This window comes from Pan troglodytes, chromosome 3 (assembly GCF_028858775.2).
Source record: "Pan troglodytes isolate AG18354 chromosome 3, NHGRI_mPanTro3-v2.0_pri, whole genome shotgun sequence".
Classification (NCBI taxonomy): Eukaryota; Metazoa; Chordata; class Mammalia; order Primates; family Hominidae; genus Pan; species Pan troglodytes.
In genome coordinates this window covers 119,881,383-119,898,368 of record NC_072401.2, presented here as the reverse complement: position 1 = coordinate 119,898,368, position 16,986 = coordinate 119,881,383, and the positions used below count along the sequence as shown (strand labels likewise).

The window sequence follows — 16,986 nt, the reverse complement described above, 5'->3', positions numbered from 1 at the left end:
ACACCTATAATCCCAGCACTTTGGGAGGCTGAAGTGGGAGGATTGCTTGAGTGCAGGCGTTCAAGACCAGCCTGGGCAACATAGTGAGACCCTCTCTCTATCAAAAAAAAAAAAAGATTACTTATAACACCTAATACAATATAAAATGCTATGTAAATAGTTGTTAAACTATATTGTTTACAGAATAATGACAAAAAAACCCAAAATCCATGCCTTTTCAGTACAGATGCATTTTTTACAAATAATATTTTTGTCTGTGGTTGGCTGAATCCATGGATGCAGAACCCATGGATACAGAGGGCTGACTACGTCTGTGCTGTGTCATTTCAGTGATGTACATGTGTCAAATTCCAGAGGAAGAGTTTTTTTCAAAAGACAGAAATAATTGTCTTCTGTCAATTATGGGAATGGGTGCCAATAATTTTTAGTGCATTTTCCCCAGTTTTGGTTTTCAGGTAATGAACTACACCAATGTTCAAGTACATGGTTTTAGAAGGATGTTTTTAACATTATGATAATCTCATATTGCTACTTCTATCTAAATGTTATAAACTGTACTAAAACTTTGATTTTCTTAAATCTAAGACATTGCTGCCTGAAGTGGGAAACCCATACTCTCAACAACTCAGAATGATAATGGGTATTATCCAACAAAAGAGGCCATATTCAATGAAGGTAAGAAAGCAATTTTATTTTTCCCTTTATTCAAATGTTAAAAATTTCATTAAAGACTTAAAATGCACACCCTATATTTTTATGACGTGATCTTTGATTTTAAAAACTCACACCATCATAAATCTAAAATAAAAGTTAAAAAAAACCTCACATTAACCTCTAAGTATATCTACCTACTTACCAGTCACAAACATAAATGGCTATTACCATGGGTTAACTATGGGGTATCTTAAGTCAGTATTAACTTCATGATTTAATAGCAACTGGTACCATTAACAGACTTTGAAGTGACTTTTCTTCTGGTGCCTAAAATTACTTAATTATAAAAGTATCATTTAGAACATTTGTAAAATTTGATTTATTACAATGTTTAATTTATAATCTCTGAAAAGTTTTGTTATTCTTGTCCTTCCAAGCCCTTCTAGCTTTTTCTGAGTTTGAGTAAAAAATTTTAATATGTCTAGAACCCAAGAAAATTATATGTTGTTGCCACGTTCCAGATACTTACTTGTTTTCCTTCCCAAGCTCAATATTAGAGTCTCCTGGGATCTGGAATGTATAGATGATGATGATGTGCTGTGTAACACTGCTTACTGAAGAGCTATAAGACACTCAGCTGGAGGCACGTGTCTACAAGTGCCAGGGTATTTATGGGGCCAGTTGTCTCCTGAAATGTAAATGTGATGTCAATCTGAACCAACATTAGTAACTGTGAAAGTAACTCATGCATGCAAACATCAACTTTAGGTAGAGCTTAGGTAAATTGAACTAATGACATCTGGATGAATACACAACTTTTCTAGAACAGTTTTCACACCACACAGCACCTATGGTTCAGTTTAAGGGCAGGACCTAGAGATGACAGACAAGGCTCAAACTAAACACATTCTCTTAAGATTTGCTTACACGTTTTTCTAGGGCATTCTCTCTGAACGCCCTAGAAACATGTAACCAAATCTTGAGTCTCATGAAATGCAAATTGAAAGCCACTGGTATTTAGAATGCACAGCAATAATGATTCACCTTCATCCCAGCTGCAGCAACTGCATCCCTCCAACTGGGCATTTGCAGAGAAGAGGCAAGACTAAGCATGGAGATCATCCTTGTGCTCAGTAGTTCCTCCTTCAGGGAAAAACATTAAACTTTCCTCTGCTTTCTCCCACCTGTTCCAACCTCTTATCAAAGTTATGTCAGCTTTGGTTATAAAACCATCTGGGGGTGAGCTTCAAATATTATATGTGAATAAAATATTAAGCACCTGTGTGATAAAACAATTTTAGCTTGAATACTTAAAGAATCAGATTTTCTTATGTACTACCTGCAAATGTATCCATCTGTTCATAGATTGCTATCTCTATAAAGAATTAGAAATATCTAAAATCTACAGATGTCAGAGTTGAAAGGAATCTGGGAGATACCTGGCTTCCTGTAGCTGCACATCACAGACATGAAAGTGAGGCTCAAAGGAGCTCACTAGCTTGGTCCGGGTCTCACAACTAGATCATAGCAGATACAGGGCTTGTACTAGCTGCTTAGTCCCAGTGCACTTAGCATTCCACCCTTTCTCTGACACTTGAAAACTGACTAAACAAAGGAAATGAAAACATACTTTTAAAGGGTTAAGATTAGGTAGGAGAAAAGAGTTGGTATGGAAGGATCAAGAGTAACAAAATCAAATCTAGAAGGAACTGCTACCTTCCAGGTTATGCTAATTACTTTTTCAAAAACAGTCCTCTTAGACCTTATTGTCAGATTATTCTCTGTGGGGAACAACAACAAAAAAAGATTTCTACCACAGTATATCTACAGATGACCGAAACCAAGTGCCTTCCTGAGAAATTCTAGTCCTGCCCTGCACAGTTCTCTGTGCTCCAAATGTTTTTTATTCTCTCTCCTTCCACTTGTATTTTCTAGATTATTCCTTTCCCATTGGCCCTTTTCCAGTTTACAAGCTGTTCAAATCTACCTTCATAGAAGCTGCCACTTCTCCAAGATTCTGCTTCCCTTTCCTCATTCATTCTACAAATATTTATTGAACACCGGCAATATACCAAACATTCTACAACGAAGCTCCTTGAAAAAGTCTATATTAACTGCTCTTTCCTTCTTCTCATCTCTCCACTTCTCTGTAAACTGCCAAATTGCTAAAGACAATTGATTCTCAATCCTTTTGTGCATTTACAAGGTTGACTACTTCCTCAAATTCTCTCCTGTCAGCTTTCAAAACATCCCCTGCTCCTGATTCTTCTTTCTCAGTGACTCTTTTTCATAGGCTTCTCTTCATTCATCTGCCACTTAAGAGTTGGTATTCCCCGAGGGTTGTATCATGGCTCTCTTCTCGCTCAACATGTTCTACCTGGGCCTTCCTAATCACTCCCATGCTTTAGCGATTCCCTGTGAGTCAGCCAATGAAAGATGAGATTGGCTTTTGAAGCACATTAATTCTTTAAGACCTCTGGTAAGGTGACCCAGAGAATGTCACATTCAGAGTTAGCCAGTCTTCCCTTGGAGAAGGCAAACAAGAAGCAAGGAGGTGACAAGCAGTGATTATTTTAATGTTCTCTTCCTACTCTATAGGGCCATCCCCCTCCCTTTAGAAATGTAAAGCGGGGAAATAAAGATGGATCTACCAATCCATACCAGTATGCTTTCCTTTTATTGGTGTGGGTGTGCCCCTTGAAGAGACGACCATCACTGTGTCAAGACAGGCCAATACCACTTCCATGACTCCACTCCCCTGAGACCTTCCACTATACTTTCTGTGTCATCCTGACACCTGTAGATAATCAAATGGTAGGTTAGGATATTAATCACTGTAGCTTAAAGCTAAGTTTCTCCCAAGGCTGACATTCATTCCCTGTTCTACTTACCACCTCAGCTCATAGCGAGACACTTTTGTCAGAGGAGGTTGTACAATGAGCACCACACAAAAACAAAACAAAAAAAACCCAAGTGAATGGCAGCAATAGAAGATACCTCAGATGAGCAACCTGACCTTCTTTCCATTAATTTCCATAAAGAAAGTAAATTCTAAAGAAATTGGAACTTCAAGTCTTTCCTCCTTCAATGTCTTATCCTGCCCAGCCTCAGTCTGAATTGTGTCAGAGGCTAGACCCACACTGCCCCTACCAATCATGGACAATAGTAAAGTTGTAGTGGCATGTGGGAGAGGGTGGATAAAACATAAAATGAAAAGAATCCTGACTTCAGGTTCATCAGGAGGCAAATCTTAAACTTCTTTGGAGAAATCTCATTAAGGGTTAGTTTTGCTTCCCCATGTAGGAGTGGAATCTGCCTATGCACACAGCTATTCCAGTGCCAACTCCCAGTACCTAGAGCTGACACCCAAAAGCCAAGGCATCACACATATCTGTATCCACATGGAATTAGCTGAGTTGTGGCAACAGCAGTTGTTCTTATATATTATTATTTTTACTAGGTCGGGGCAACTTAAAACCTAACAGACTTGGATCCAGGCCAAAACGTTATAAAGGAAAAAAGCAAGTGGTGTTGACAGAGTTACTCTCTGCTTGATAACTAAAAAGCATAGAATGCAAAAGTAGGGAGGGCCCTGCCCTCCTAGCCAAAATTGCACATACCTTCCCTGCTGCAGCTGGTGAAGCAGCTAACTGCATGTGTTTCCCTATTGCAGGCCTTTCTGGTGGGTTTACCTCCTGAGAGGAAGAAGTGAGAAATACCCTCGCTCCTCTTAATTACATAGGAGGCAGGTGGAGAGGCATTGTTGTGCATGTATGGCTCAGTTAACCCCACTTGTGGCGCAATAAATATGAAATTATGACAATTCAGATCATCTACCTTGACTTCCTCAAGTAGGAATACAGGTGTAGAAAGAAGGGTTCAAAGTGTTCATGACAAAACTGCCTCTCTTCTGGGCTTCTTCCCTGTGGGTTTCTTCTTAGAGCAGCACTCTCCAGTAATGCAAATGAATATGCAATTCTATGTTTTCTGATGACTGCATTTAAAAAGAAAAAATTCATTTAAATAATTAATTTAACCCAGTATATCTAAAATATAATTTCTATATGTAATCTGTATCAATTATTGAGATTTTTATATTTTATTTTTCATACTAAGTCTAGAAATCTATTTTTTTCTAGAATCTTATATAGAAAATATAGAAATCTTATATTTACAGCACATCTCAATTTGGATGAGCCACATTTTAAATGCTAAATAGTATGTGTGTCTGGCTGTTGTACTGGACAGCACAGGTCTAGAGAATCATGATGAGCAAAGGACAGGAGTTCTCCCTGTTTTCCCTGTGTGTTAACCTCTCTAGCATCTCTCCAATCTACCCCCTTTCCACCTCCACTGCTCTAATTCAGAACCTGATCATCTCCCACCCAGACACTTCAAACCACTTCCTATCTAGTGTCCCTCATCTCAGGAATGTATTGTACATACTGCTGCCACTTAACTGTCTCATTTCATTCTTCTGCACCTTCACTGGATCACATTTCCTACAGAAACCCAAACTCATTATGATGATAATTTGTCCCTTTTAGAAGCCTGTGATAATTTACATGCCAGCCATAATTGTATCTCTGGTACATGGCACATGAATTCCAGTATGGAACACTTTCTAGCCCTACCCCTATCCTTTAAGGCTCAGGGGACAGTTACTATCACTGTGAAGCCTTTCCCGTAACACTCTGCTTAGGTTTCATTTTTGCCACTTAAAATTGTATGTCTTAGGTTTTGGGGTTTCGGGGTCCATGCCTCTTTCCACTCTAGATATCAGGCACTTTCCCATCATCCTCCATAGCCTCACACATAATGGACATTCAATAATGTTTGCCAAAATTGAAATAGACAAAATTGACCCATTTTCAAATAATGTTTATAACCAGGGGCTGTTACTGTTTTGTTTTTTTTTCCTAGCTCACAATCGTAAAGCAGCGAGAACAACCAGAAATGGTTTTCCGACAGTTCCTGGTAGAAGACAAAGGACTTTACGGAGGCTCTTCTTATGTGGATTTCCTTTGTTGTGTTCACAAGGAGATCTGTCAGCTGCTTAATTAATTGAAACTTCTCTGTCATTGATGTTGCATTTCCAAGGAGATAATCTCCTTCTTGGTGCCTAATTTTCTAGATGATAATAGGCTAGTTTTGATTTCTTGCTCATTTTCAGAATAACTTTCCAGGAAGAGACGGCATTTAGAACTTCAGCTTTGGTGCTCAGGTATAAAGCCAATTAAGGTACAATTGTACCATAAAGGGAACAATCTGTTTCTGATTGCACAGTTTCTAATTTTTAAAACTGATGTGGTTTGCATTTCATAAAAGGCAAAGTTTACAGAACCATAAACATTCTCAATTTTCTTTATGCTAGATATATAAATTATTTTTCAAACTGTATAGATTTGGGGTAAAAAGTTGTCTCAGTTCCTCTCCCAATTGCAATGAGAAAAAAAAGCTTAATTTTTACATTATACTTAATTTTCTAAAACCATGTAACTCCATTGAACACATTTTTCAACTTAAGGTCTGCATAGCAGACTTTTAATAACCTTGGGATTTATCTGGTAGAACAATATGTGTTCTACATTTTTTTCATAATTATATATTGTGTATGTTAAAACTATTTTCCAGTTGTTTTGTCTGTAAAACTGTCTTTATCAATATGCTTAATGGTTCTTTGTACAATTTTGAAAGTTTCTACCTGTATATAATGGATCTTAACCAGTATCAATAAATCACTTCGTATAATCTTAGTAGGTAGATTTATTTATTTATTATGTATTTTTAGGTCTTAAAAAGAAATAAGGGTAGTATTCAAAAAGTCTTGGCAAAAAGTTGTTTGGGTAGCTCACTAAGAACAAATCATGAAAACAAAATTTTCTCTCTTTTTTTGAGGGTTGAGGAGTACTAGGCAATAAATCTAAGAAACATCATATTATACTTGAGAAAGGCATTTCAAAGTTCTCTAAAATGTTTTTGTGGGCAAAATAAATAGAAATGGGCGACATGAAACCATTATTAATGAATATGTCTAAACCTAGAAGAATGATTTTGAGTGATATCACAAAGGCATCTGCCTCTACCTGCCCTATTCAACTTTGTTATCAATTATATGAATAATAATAGCTAACATATATTGAGTACATATCGTGTCCCAAGAACTGCACTATGTTTTCTGGGAACATATGCATATGTATTCTTCACAGCAACCTTGATCCTGTTATCAGCCCCATTTACACATGAAGAAACAGGCTTAAGTTCCTTGTCTCTGATTATATGGCTAGTAAGATTTATTTATAAATTAGATGTCATGAAGTAGGTAGAAAAACAAATACAGTGACAGAACTAAAATCCCCCCCATGTTAGCCAACTGGCATGTTGCTTCAACATCAACTTGGATGAGTTTAACATCATCAACTTGGATGAGTTTAACATCATCAACTTCGATGAGTTTAACATCATCAACTTGGATGAGTTTAACAAGAAGAAATGTAAGCTCCTAGACTTGTGTCCAAAAAACAAATGCATATGCAGGAGATCATCCTTGGAAACAACACATGTTTGTTAGAAAAAGAACTTAGGGAGTTTGCCATTATGAATCACTAGTGGAATGAAAGCAGATATGATGTCAATCTACCTTATTACTAGGATAGGCTGTCAAATGAGCATAGTGATGGTTCCACTCTACTCTGAGGTCAGGCCACACCTAGGCGCTTGTTCAATTCTAGGCACCATGCCCTATGTGAAATAGAAGCACAGGGCACATTCCTTTATTCATTTGAAGGCTGTCTAATGATTTGTTCTTTGTGTTCCTTAGGGTATAGAACCAGAATCATTAAATAGAAGTGACAGGCTGGGTGCGGTGGCTCACGCCTGTAATACCAGCACTTTGGGTGGCCGAGGCGGGTGGATCACTTGAGGTCAGGAGTTTGAGACCAGCCTGGCCAACATGGTGAAACCCCGTCTCTACTGAAAATACAAAAAATTAGCTGGGCGTGATGGCAGGCACCTGTAATCCCAGCTACTTGGGAGGCTGAGGCAGGAGAATTGCTTGAACCCGGGAGGCAGAGGTTGCAGTGAGCTGAGATCGCACCATTGCACTCCAGCCTGGAAGACAGAGCTAGACTCCAAAAAAAAAAGAAGTTACAAAGTTCCACTTAATACAAGAAACTTCTAAATAATTAGGTGCTCAAAGAATATGCCATTGGAAGTAGTATCTTCTCATTTAACAAATACTAACTGCACATTTTCTAGGTGCCAAACACTAGGCGCAATACTGGAGAGACAACAGTGAACAGCACAAGCAAAGTCCCTGCCATCTCTACAATTACAGGAAAGTTTCAGAAATGCCATGAAATGCTACAGTAAGCACACAGCAGGGATATCTGACCTGGTCTAGCTGGGGGGCAAGGTGTAGTCAGTAAAGATTTTCCAGAGGAAGTTACATTGAAGATGAGACCTGAAAAATTGTAAACATTTGCCAGGTAATTGGCAGTATTGGTAAATATGCCAGCAGAAGAGAAAATAAGCATGAAGGCTCAGAGTGGAGAGGGCACACATCACCCTTTCAGTAAACTAAAGAACTTAAACTTGACTGGAACTATCAAGGAGAGACAAAGTCGTAAAAGATAAAGTTGGAGAAGCAAGTAGAGTGAGCCTTAGCCAAGGAAGAGTTTGGACTTTATCCTAATGACAAAGTGAAGACCTTCAAAGTAATTTAAGCAGGAGCAGCAGGATCACTCTAGAAAGATCACTTTGGGGTTGTAAGGTGATGTAACTTGCAGCAGACAGACCATTTAGGAGGCTATCAGAATAGTTCATTTGAGTTCACGATGGCCTGAATTAAAATAATGGTATTTAGTTGGGGGTGGGGGAATTGGGGGAGAGGTGACGTAAGAGAAGAGAAAGTGTCAGAAAACGATTTGTTTTGAGCAACTGGGTAGACAGATGATTCTCTGAGAGGAAACAGAAATAAAAACAGCTTGTGTATGTCAGTGTGTATGTAAAGGGTATAGTTCAGATTGTACATATCTAAGGTAGCTTGCAAGCTATAAGACCTAAAAATATGGGTGTGAAGCTCAGCAGAGAGCTGTAAGCTAAAGATTTGCAAGCCATCTACATGTATATCAAGAAAAGGAAGCCACACAAGTGGCTGAAAAAACTTAGGCTGACTCTGTAGAGTGGGAAGGAAGCAAATCCCTAGGGCAGAGAGTCACTAGAAACCTTGAAACTGGGAAGGGCCAGAGAGGTAGGAAGGGAACTTGGCTAGAAGATGTCACAAACCTCAAGGTAAAAGAGGGGGTGCATGAAGAGAGTGGGCAGCCAAGTTACAGGGTCCAAAAGACAAAGACAAAAATGTTTGTTGGGATTAGTAAAAGGTCATGGGTGACTTTGGTGAAGAGCAGTTTCTCTAAATCAGTAAGGCTAAAGGCTAGATTAGAACAGGTTGAAGAAGGGGAGGCAGAATGGAGGCAACTCAAGAGGCGACGAGCGGGTGGATCACAGAAAGGGGAGGATTTTTTAAATTTTAAATTATTTTTTTTAAATTTTAAATTTTAAGGGATTTGCCATTCAAATGCTGGTGGAAAGAAGCCAGTATTATGTGGAAAAAATATAGATAGTGACAATACTGTACTACAAAGAATGTTGAAGATTGAAGACAGAGAAAAAATATTCAAAAGAGCAAGACCCTTGGAAAACAGAGGGAATACAATATAAATGGTGAGGTTAGCTTTCATGGTGGAAGAAACCCAATATGTAATGGAAATGCTCCAGTGAATCCTGAATGACCACTTGCCAAAAATGGTGTAAGTGCTGCTCTGAAACGGTGCTCCCCATCCCCAGACTGGAAGAGCTGGTGGAGCACAACGGCTCAGACCCATGTCGCTCTGGACCCAGCGACATGGGTTTCTATACTAGTTCCACCACTAGCTGTGTGATCCAGGGCAAGTTAGAAAATTTTCTGTGTCTGTTTCCTCCAGTTTTTTCAAGAATTAAAGTTTATAAAGGGCCTCGAACAGTGTCTGACACATAGTGCTGCTATTTAAGTATTCATTGCTGTTATTGTTTTATTAGGTTTTTTACTAAACTTGCTAAGGATCATAAAAACTAGGACTAATCTGACTCCTAATAGGATTTGCTACTATGCCACCAGTATCGTAATTGACATCCTCCAAATCAAGCTCTTTAAATGCTATAGAAATTCCAATTAACAGATGGTTTCAGAGATCAGAATAAATTTGCCATATGAGAAATTTGCAGCTTAAACTACTTTAAATGCTAAAAACCAAAACCTCAATAATATATAAACCAAAGACAAGAACTTGTATTTCAAATGTTAAGGAACCATTATTTAAAAAAAAGAAATGAGTTCACTCACTTTTTGAAGGCACATCTTTTGAGATTACCAAATGGCAACTTTCCTAGAAGGTTCACTTCTAAAAGTCTAACATAATGGTAGTAGACTGAGAATAATTAAGAATCATCTAGACTTGTGTCCAAAAAACAAATGCATATGCAGGATATCGTTCTTGGAAACAATACATGTTAGAAAAAGAACTTAGGGAGTTTGCCATTATGAATCACTAGTGTGGAATGAAAGCAGGTATGAGCTCAATCTACCTTTGGCCTCAAAAGACAAGCGAGTACTTGTACCAAAAAGAGAAGTTTTAGGGAAAGTCCACCAAATATAATTTTCTAACAGAACTGTTCATAAATGGTTGTTTGGGAAAGTAATATTCTCATCACTTTTTTTGTTGTTGTTTTTTGAGACAGGGTCTCAGTTTGTTGCCCAGGCTGGAGTGCAGTGGCAAGATCATGACTCACTGCAGCCTCAACCTCCTGGGTTCAAGTGATCCTCCTGCCTTGGCCTCCTGAGTATCTGGGACTACAGGCATGTGCCTGGCTAATTTTTTGTAGAGATGTGGTTTCACCATGTTTCCCACGCTGGTCACAAACTGCTGGGCTCAAGCAATCCTCCCGCCTCAGCCTCCCAAGGTGAATTCCTCCTCCAATGAATAGCAGTTTTCAGATAGTTCAAAGACATATCCCTATCATGTTTCTTGTGCAGGCTAAACTCCCTCGATTTCCAAAATGTACCCTCATAAACATTTCCAGAGCCATTGTTATCCAAACTTAATACATGAGAATCTAGTTTTGAATCACGTAAAGAACAAAGTCAATTTGGGGAGACAAATTACTAGTGTTTCATTAAGGAAACTATAAGTGGATTACAGATGCAGTCTCAAGAATACATGAGTTGTGTAAGAATTTCCTTTTTTTGGAGATGGAGTCTTGCTCTGTTGCCCAGGCTGGAGTGCAGTGGTGCGATCTCGGCTCACTGCAACCTCCGCCTCCCGGGTTCAAGCGATTCTCCTGCCTCAGCCTCCCAAGTAGCTGGGACTACAGGTGCATGCTGCCATACCCGGCTAATTTTTTGTATTTTAGTAGAGACGGGGTTTCACCATTGTTGCCCAGGCTGGTCTCGAACTCCTAAGCTCAGGCAATCTGCCCGCCTCAGCCTCCCAAAGTGCTAGGATTATAGGTGTGAGCCACCGCGCTCGGCCGAGTTGTGTAAGAATTTTTAGGGAATGCTTTTTTATTTTTCCACTTTTTTATTATTTGAGATGAAGTCTCACTATGTCACCCAGGCTGGTCTCCAGCTTTCAGGCTCAAGTAATCCTTCCATCTCAGCCTCCCACACAGCTAGGATTACAGGGTATCATGCCTGGCTTTGATAATTTTTTTTTAAATTATATTACAGAATTACCATTCAACCTATTACTGAGTATATGCCCAAAGGAAAATAAATCATTCTACCAAAAAGACACATGTTCATAGCAGCACTATTCACAATAGCAAAGACATGGAATCAACCTAGGTACCCATCAATGGTGGACTGGATAAAGAAAATGTGGTACACATACACCATGGAATACTTCACAGCCATGTAAAAGAATGAAAGCATGTTCTTTGCAGCAACATAGATGCAGCTGGAGGCCATTATCCTAAGCAAATTAACAAAGGAACAGAAAACCAAATACCACATGTTCTCATAAGTGGGAGCTAAACATTTGCTACCCATAAAAATGGCAACAATAGACACGGGACTATTTGAGGTGGGAGGGAGGGAGTGGGGCAAGAATTCAAAAACTGTTGATCCAACAGTGTGTGCTCACTTTGTGTTTCTGTGTCACCTTTTGGTAATTATCACAATATTTCAAACCTGTTTATTATTATGTCTGTCATGGTGATGTGTGATCAGTGATCTTGGATGTTACTATCATAATTGTTTTGGGGGTGCCACAAACCACACCCATATAAGATGGCAAACCCTAATCAATAAATGTTGTATGTGTTCTGATTGCTCCACCAAAAAAGAAAAAAAAAAAAAGAAAAGAAAAAGAAAAACTTGGGTTCTGTGCTCAGTACCTGAGTGACGATCATTCAGACCCCAAACCTCAGCATCACACAATATACCCAGGTAAAAAATCTGCATGTGTATCCCCTGAATTTAAAATAAAAGTTGAAAAAATTCTCTTACCAGTTATAAAAACAACTCTTTTGCAATGAGATTTGCAATTTTAAGACCTTCTGAAGAACGAGACTCTAGTTTTTTTGTTGGTATTTTTCAATATGAGGTATTCCTTGGGTTCATGAAAAACTGTTTAAACACACATTATTCATGTTTGAAGAATACCATTTTAGGATACCCAATGGGGTTTAATGTTACCCAATCAATGTTTTAGGGACCCCACCTCATATGCCTATGTGTCAAAAAGGTTATTACCTTCATGAATTAGGGAAGTTTCAAGCAGATATAAATTGCAACTGTAAACTCTGGTGTGCAAAAATGTCATGTTTTTAAAATCAACCTGACTGAATCTGAATCTCTATCCCACAGGACTGAAAGGGAATCTTTACTCTCTTTCATCCACACTGATGACTAGTGTCAAAGTGCCCCATGGCTTTGTGAAGTCCAGGGCTCTCTGCTTTCACACCATGCTTGGGGAAAATGAGTGAGTGGTCTGGGCTGAGCTACTTTCCCAGTGGAGCTCCGTGCCACTGAGCTCTTTCCCCATGAGGTTCTCTCCCCTAGGGCCACTGTTGCAGACCAGCAGCAGTTTCCTAAGACTCCTGGGTGCCACCCCACACCCATCCTCCACCATCCTGTCTGCCCCCCTCACTCAGGCAATCTACTGTCTCTATTATTCACCGGAGAAATATAATCTACTTTTTCCACTTAGGCTATAATTAAACAAGGTGACACAGGTGTAGTTAAATCACTCTCCTTATTTTAACATGTTGCCCTTGGCAGAGAAGTAATTGAAAACTTACATTCTAAGGAAGGAGTCAGGTTCCTTTAAAGTCAGACCAGGGGAAGTTAGTTCTGTTCAAGACCTCTGATAAATGGTAATTCAGTGGAAACTGCTTTGTTTTCTTTATCCCCAAAGATAATGTTCTTTTATTTGACACAGAGAAAAAGTCTTTGTTAGAAAAACAGTCCTCTTACACAGCAAGAAAGCATCAGCAGAAGGGAAAAGAGCTGACAAGGGAAGGTTATGAAAAATCTCCTGGGAGTTATTTCCAATTATTAAGCAAGCAGCAAGGGAAAGGGACTATTTATTGAGCACTTATTATATGCCATACATTAGAAGCTGAGAAAGCATACCACTGCCCTTATAAAGCTAACGACAAAAACTAAGTCATAAGAGCCCAAGCAGCGGTGTAAAAGCTCAGGACTAGGTGAGTAGACAAATGCAGGTTATCAGATGAAAAGGCAAGCTTTCTGTTTGAATCAGGGTAAAGGAAAGCAATCAGAACTGGGAAAGGTCCCCAAAGAGGTGCTGGTGCCATCCTGATCCACTATCTTGTCAGCACCATCTGAGGAAGGATATGGAGTTAAGATTCAAGGAGCTAGTTGGCTGATGGGCTTACATTTGTGTTTACATTTTTCTAAATTTTGCTTTGGAATTATTTTTATAAATATATTTTTAATCATGCATTATCCTTTAATTGAGCTCAATAGTAGAAAAGAAAGCTATAATCTTGAGTTTTTATTTACCATGCTATAAACCTAGCTTCTTAGACAAAACAATAACCCAACTACCCGTGTAGCTTTCATGAATTATGAGCAATATTATTACATTAAAAATCTTTTTATTATTAAGGTACCCACCACAATACATAAACTATAAAGTGACAGCTAATTCCACAAGACATTTAAGCAATTACTTTGATCATTTAACCAGCATAAACTACTAAACTGGATATATCTGAACAAAATTGTGTTTTGAGGTTTTGTCCACTGCTTTCAAAAACAACAAAATAAACACACAGAAAAGGCAGGATAATGATGTAGCCATTCTCTTATGATAACAACAGTTATAAAAATCTGTACAGGTAAGGATTATCTAAAAGGTGTATTTTGTGACAACACAAGCCTAGACCTCCACATTTTCCCCCATTGGATAGATGAATGGCTTGCAATGACATCATTATACGGCAATTTTAAAGTATTAGTTCACATTTTCAGTCTACTGTGTGTTCCAAAGTAAGCCAACTACTTAATATGCTTTCAAAGGTGATAGTTTCCTGTCTCAAGCAAGTAACCCTTTTTCCTCTTTTTTAAGTAAATGTGGTCACACAGTATACAGCTATAATGCATGCATAATTTAAATATGCATGTTGGCCAGTCGCAGAGGCTCACGCCTGTAACCCTGACACTTTGGGAGGCCAGGGTGGGTGGATCAGTTGAGGTCGGGAGTTTGAGACCAGCCTGGCCAACATGGTGAAATCCTGTCTCTACTAAGAATACTAAAATTAGCTGGGTGTGGTGGTGGGCACCTGTAATTCCAGCTACTCAGGAGGCTGAGGCAGAAGAATTGCTTCAACCCTGGAGGCGGAGGTTGCAGTGAGCCAAGATCTTACCACTGCCCCCCACCCTGGGTAACAGAGACTCTGTCTCAAAAAATAAAAATAAAAAAGAAAATATGCATGTGGTATTTTGCTAGCCAAGTTAATTTAAATTTTTTTTAGTTCTATGAATGCAAATGTAAGCAAAAGTCACAAACTATTTTGTCAACCTCTAAAATGTAGGGAAATGCCACATGAACATCTCAGACTTACCCTCTTCTCTCTGTGGTGACAATTAGCTGGAGCTGACAAGTGATGTCCACTTTACCCAGGGTATGAGGTCTCCAGCCCCACTCTCCTCTCTATAGTTGCTATGGCCTGAGACCAAGAGTCAGTGGCCATTTACTAACGCACTCTATGCTGCTCTGCTCTGCTTTTCTTAGAAAGGAGTTGAGAGAACTCATCAAAGTGAGAAAAAGCACAGATAGATGGATGAAAGTAAATGAGTGAAAATATTTCCATGTCGTTAATATGCAAACAATGTGCCTAAAGAAGACAATTATCCCATTAAAAAGTTCTTGGCCTGCTTCTCTATTAATATAGAGTCCCATATGCATTTTACATTGTTGACTTCTAGGTTCTCAATTATTTAGAAGTATTTTTGGAAAAACCTACCTTATCTGATTTCAGTTTATTAGCACCTTTAGTTACAGAAACATGAACTCTTACACTCAAACTGATCATTTTAATATTTTATCCAGTAGTGGAAAAAGGGTTTACTGGAAAAGGATGTCCTAATTATCTAGATTGAATGAGGTAGTTTTTCTCTGTGCATTACAGCTAGCAATATTTATACGAGTAAATGATAGAGTTATTGAGAGCAGAAGCAATGTGGTATTTCCAGAAATGAAGTCTTCAATGGAGTCAGTTTGCTGGATAAATGTTCTAATCTTTTGAGAAGTCCTAGATTTATGGCCTCAAAACTGACTATATATACACAAGAACCCAGCAAAAGTTCAGCCCCTATTACCCAACATCAAAGAGAGGATAATGCTAAAGTCACACATGAACCCTAAGATTACAGGATTGTTCTAAGAAAGACCTTTTGCATAAGCAAAGGTTTATGTTTCTAATAGATCACAAAATATGAGACCCTTTCAGATCAAAGACTACAGTTTAGATTAAGTCCCAACGGGGCTTTCATTTTGTCATGTTAATAAGGATTATATTAAACAAATTAGTAAAGTCTGAAACTATACTTCAAAGGCTAAATCTTATGTTCTAAATTCAGGATGAAAACAGTACAGGTTTTAAATTAAGCGCTGTAACTAACTGAAAGATAATTTAGCAATTAAGATGGGTAGAAAGTATTTTAAAAGACATGAAAAGGAGTAACTCCTAGTAGCAGCTGTGACACCCTGATGCACAATATAGCTCCCAAGTATCCCATCTTTATACTCCATTAACTTAAATGAAACTATGGCGTATCACTGACCTGGCCTCAGAATAAGGGAGATAGGAAATAAGGGCTCATAAAGTGGCTCTACTACTTACCAGAGTAACAGGGCAGAACTGCTGCAGTAGTGATCCCTCTCAACTCTGGATCTGTGAGCTGGTTGCCATGCCACACTCCTGCTTGATTCTCACTTCCCAGGTTGACACCTTGACCTCTCACACTGTGCTGTTGCATGATGACCGTATTACATTCTGACTGCCATCACCACAATTCTGTGGTCTAATCTGATTCATTTGTGTTTGGGTATGCTATTCCACACCATAAAATCTGTTCTACCTGACATCATCAACTACCTGCCCTCTTCTTTCTCCACAGTGAAGAAGAGTAAAAAAGTATTCCTACTCAATCAGTACTTTGGGCCTCCTAATCCCCATCCTCTGAAAGGAGGAAGGTCGGTGGGAAAATGGTTCTCACTGGAAATAAATATCAACAGTTGGTTTGGAATACCATGAATTATAATTCTGTAAAAACTCAGACATGCTGATCTTCTAACTTCTAAACTAGGTTATTTCACAATAATTAGCTTCTATCCCCAGTAAAGAATTAGTGCATAAAGCAACTAAAAATTTATTTCTACACAATTTTTTTTTTTTTTTTTGAGACAGAGTCTCACTCTGTCGCCCAGGCTGGAGTGCAGTGGCACAATCTCGGCTCACTGCAACCTCCGCCTCCTGGGTTCAGGCAATTCTCCTGCCACAGCCTCCCGAGTAGCGGGGATTACAGGCGTGCACATGCCACCACGCCCAGCTAATTTTGTATTTTTAGTAGAGATGGGATTTCTCCATATTGGTCAGGCTGGTCTCAAACTCCTGACCTCAAGTGATCCACCCACATCGGCCTCACAAAGTGCTGGGATTACAGGCATGAGCCACCATGCCCAGCATTTCTAAATAATTTTGTGGAATGTAAGACATGTAAATATAAAGAAGACCAAAAATCAGAAGAGGTCAGAGTAATGA

At 38.8% G+C, this 16,986-nt stretch overlaps 1 protein-coding gene and 1 long non-coding RNA gene across 13 annotated transcripts in view; one reads left to right on the top strand and one right to left on the bottom strand.

Annotated features, from left to right (window-relative positions):
- SEC24D (SEC24 homolog D, COPII coat complex component) overlaps nucleotides 1–6,410 on the top strand; it is a 115,522-nt gene extending 109,112 nt beyond the window's left edge. For 6 of the 12 annotated variants that reach the window (XM_054683841.1, XM_016952109.2, XM_016952111.3 and 3 more), the window contains 2 exons: nucleotides 586–675; nucleotides 5,578–6,410. In XM_054683841.1, coding sequence (XP_054539816.1) covers nucleotides 586–675; nucleotides 5,578–5,718 — 231 coding nt within the window. In that variant the 3' untranslated portion in view covers nucleotides 5,719–6,410. Of the gene's footprint in view, nucleotides 1–585; nucleotides 676–1,200; nucleotides 1,320–5,577 lie in introns of those variants that run through there. The other 6 variants (XM_054683845.2, XM_054683842.2, XM_054683843.2 and 3 more) reach the window with 1 other exon arrangement.
- Nucleotides 666–5,578, bottom strand: LOC134809910 (uncharacterized). The gene is made up of 2 exons (XR_010156679.1): nucleotides 4,492–5,578; nucleotides 666–1,342 (listed from the first exon to the last, which is right to left on the bottom strand). It is a non-coding gene; the product is annotated as an uncharacterized LOC134809910 (long non-coding RNA).
- Nucleotides 6,411–16,986: the final 10,576 nt, after the last annotated feature.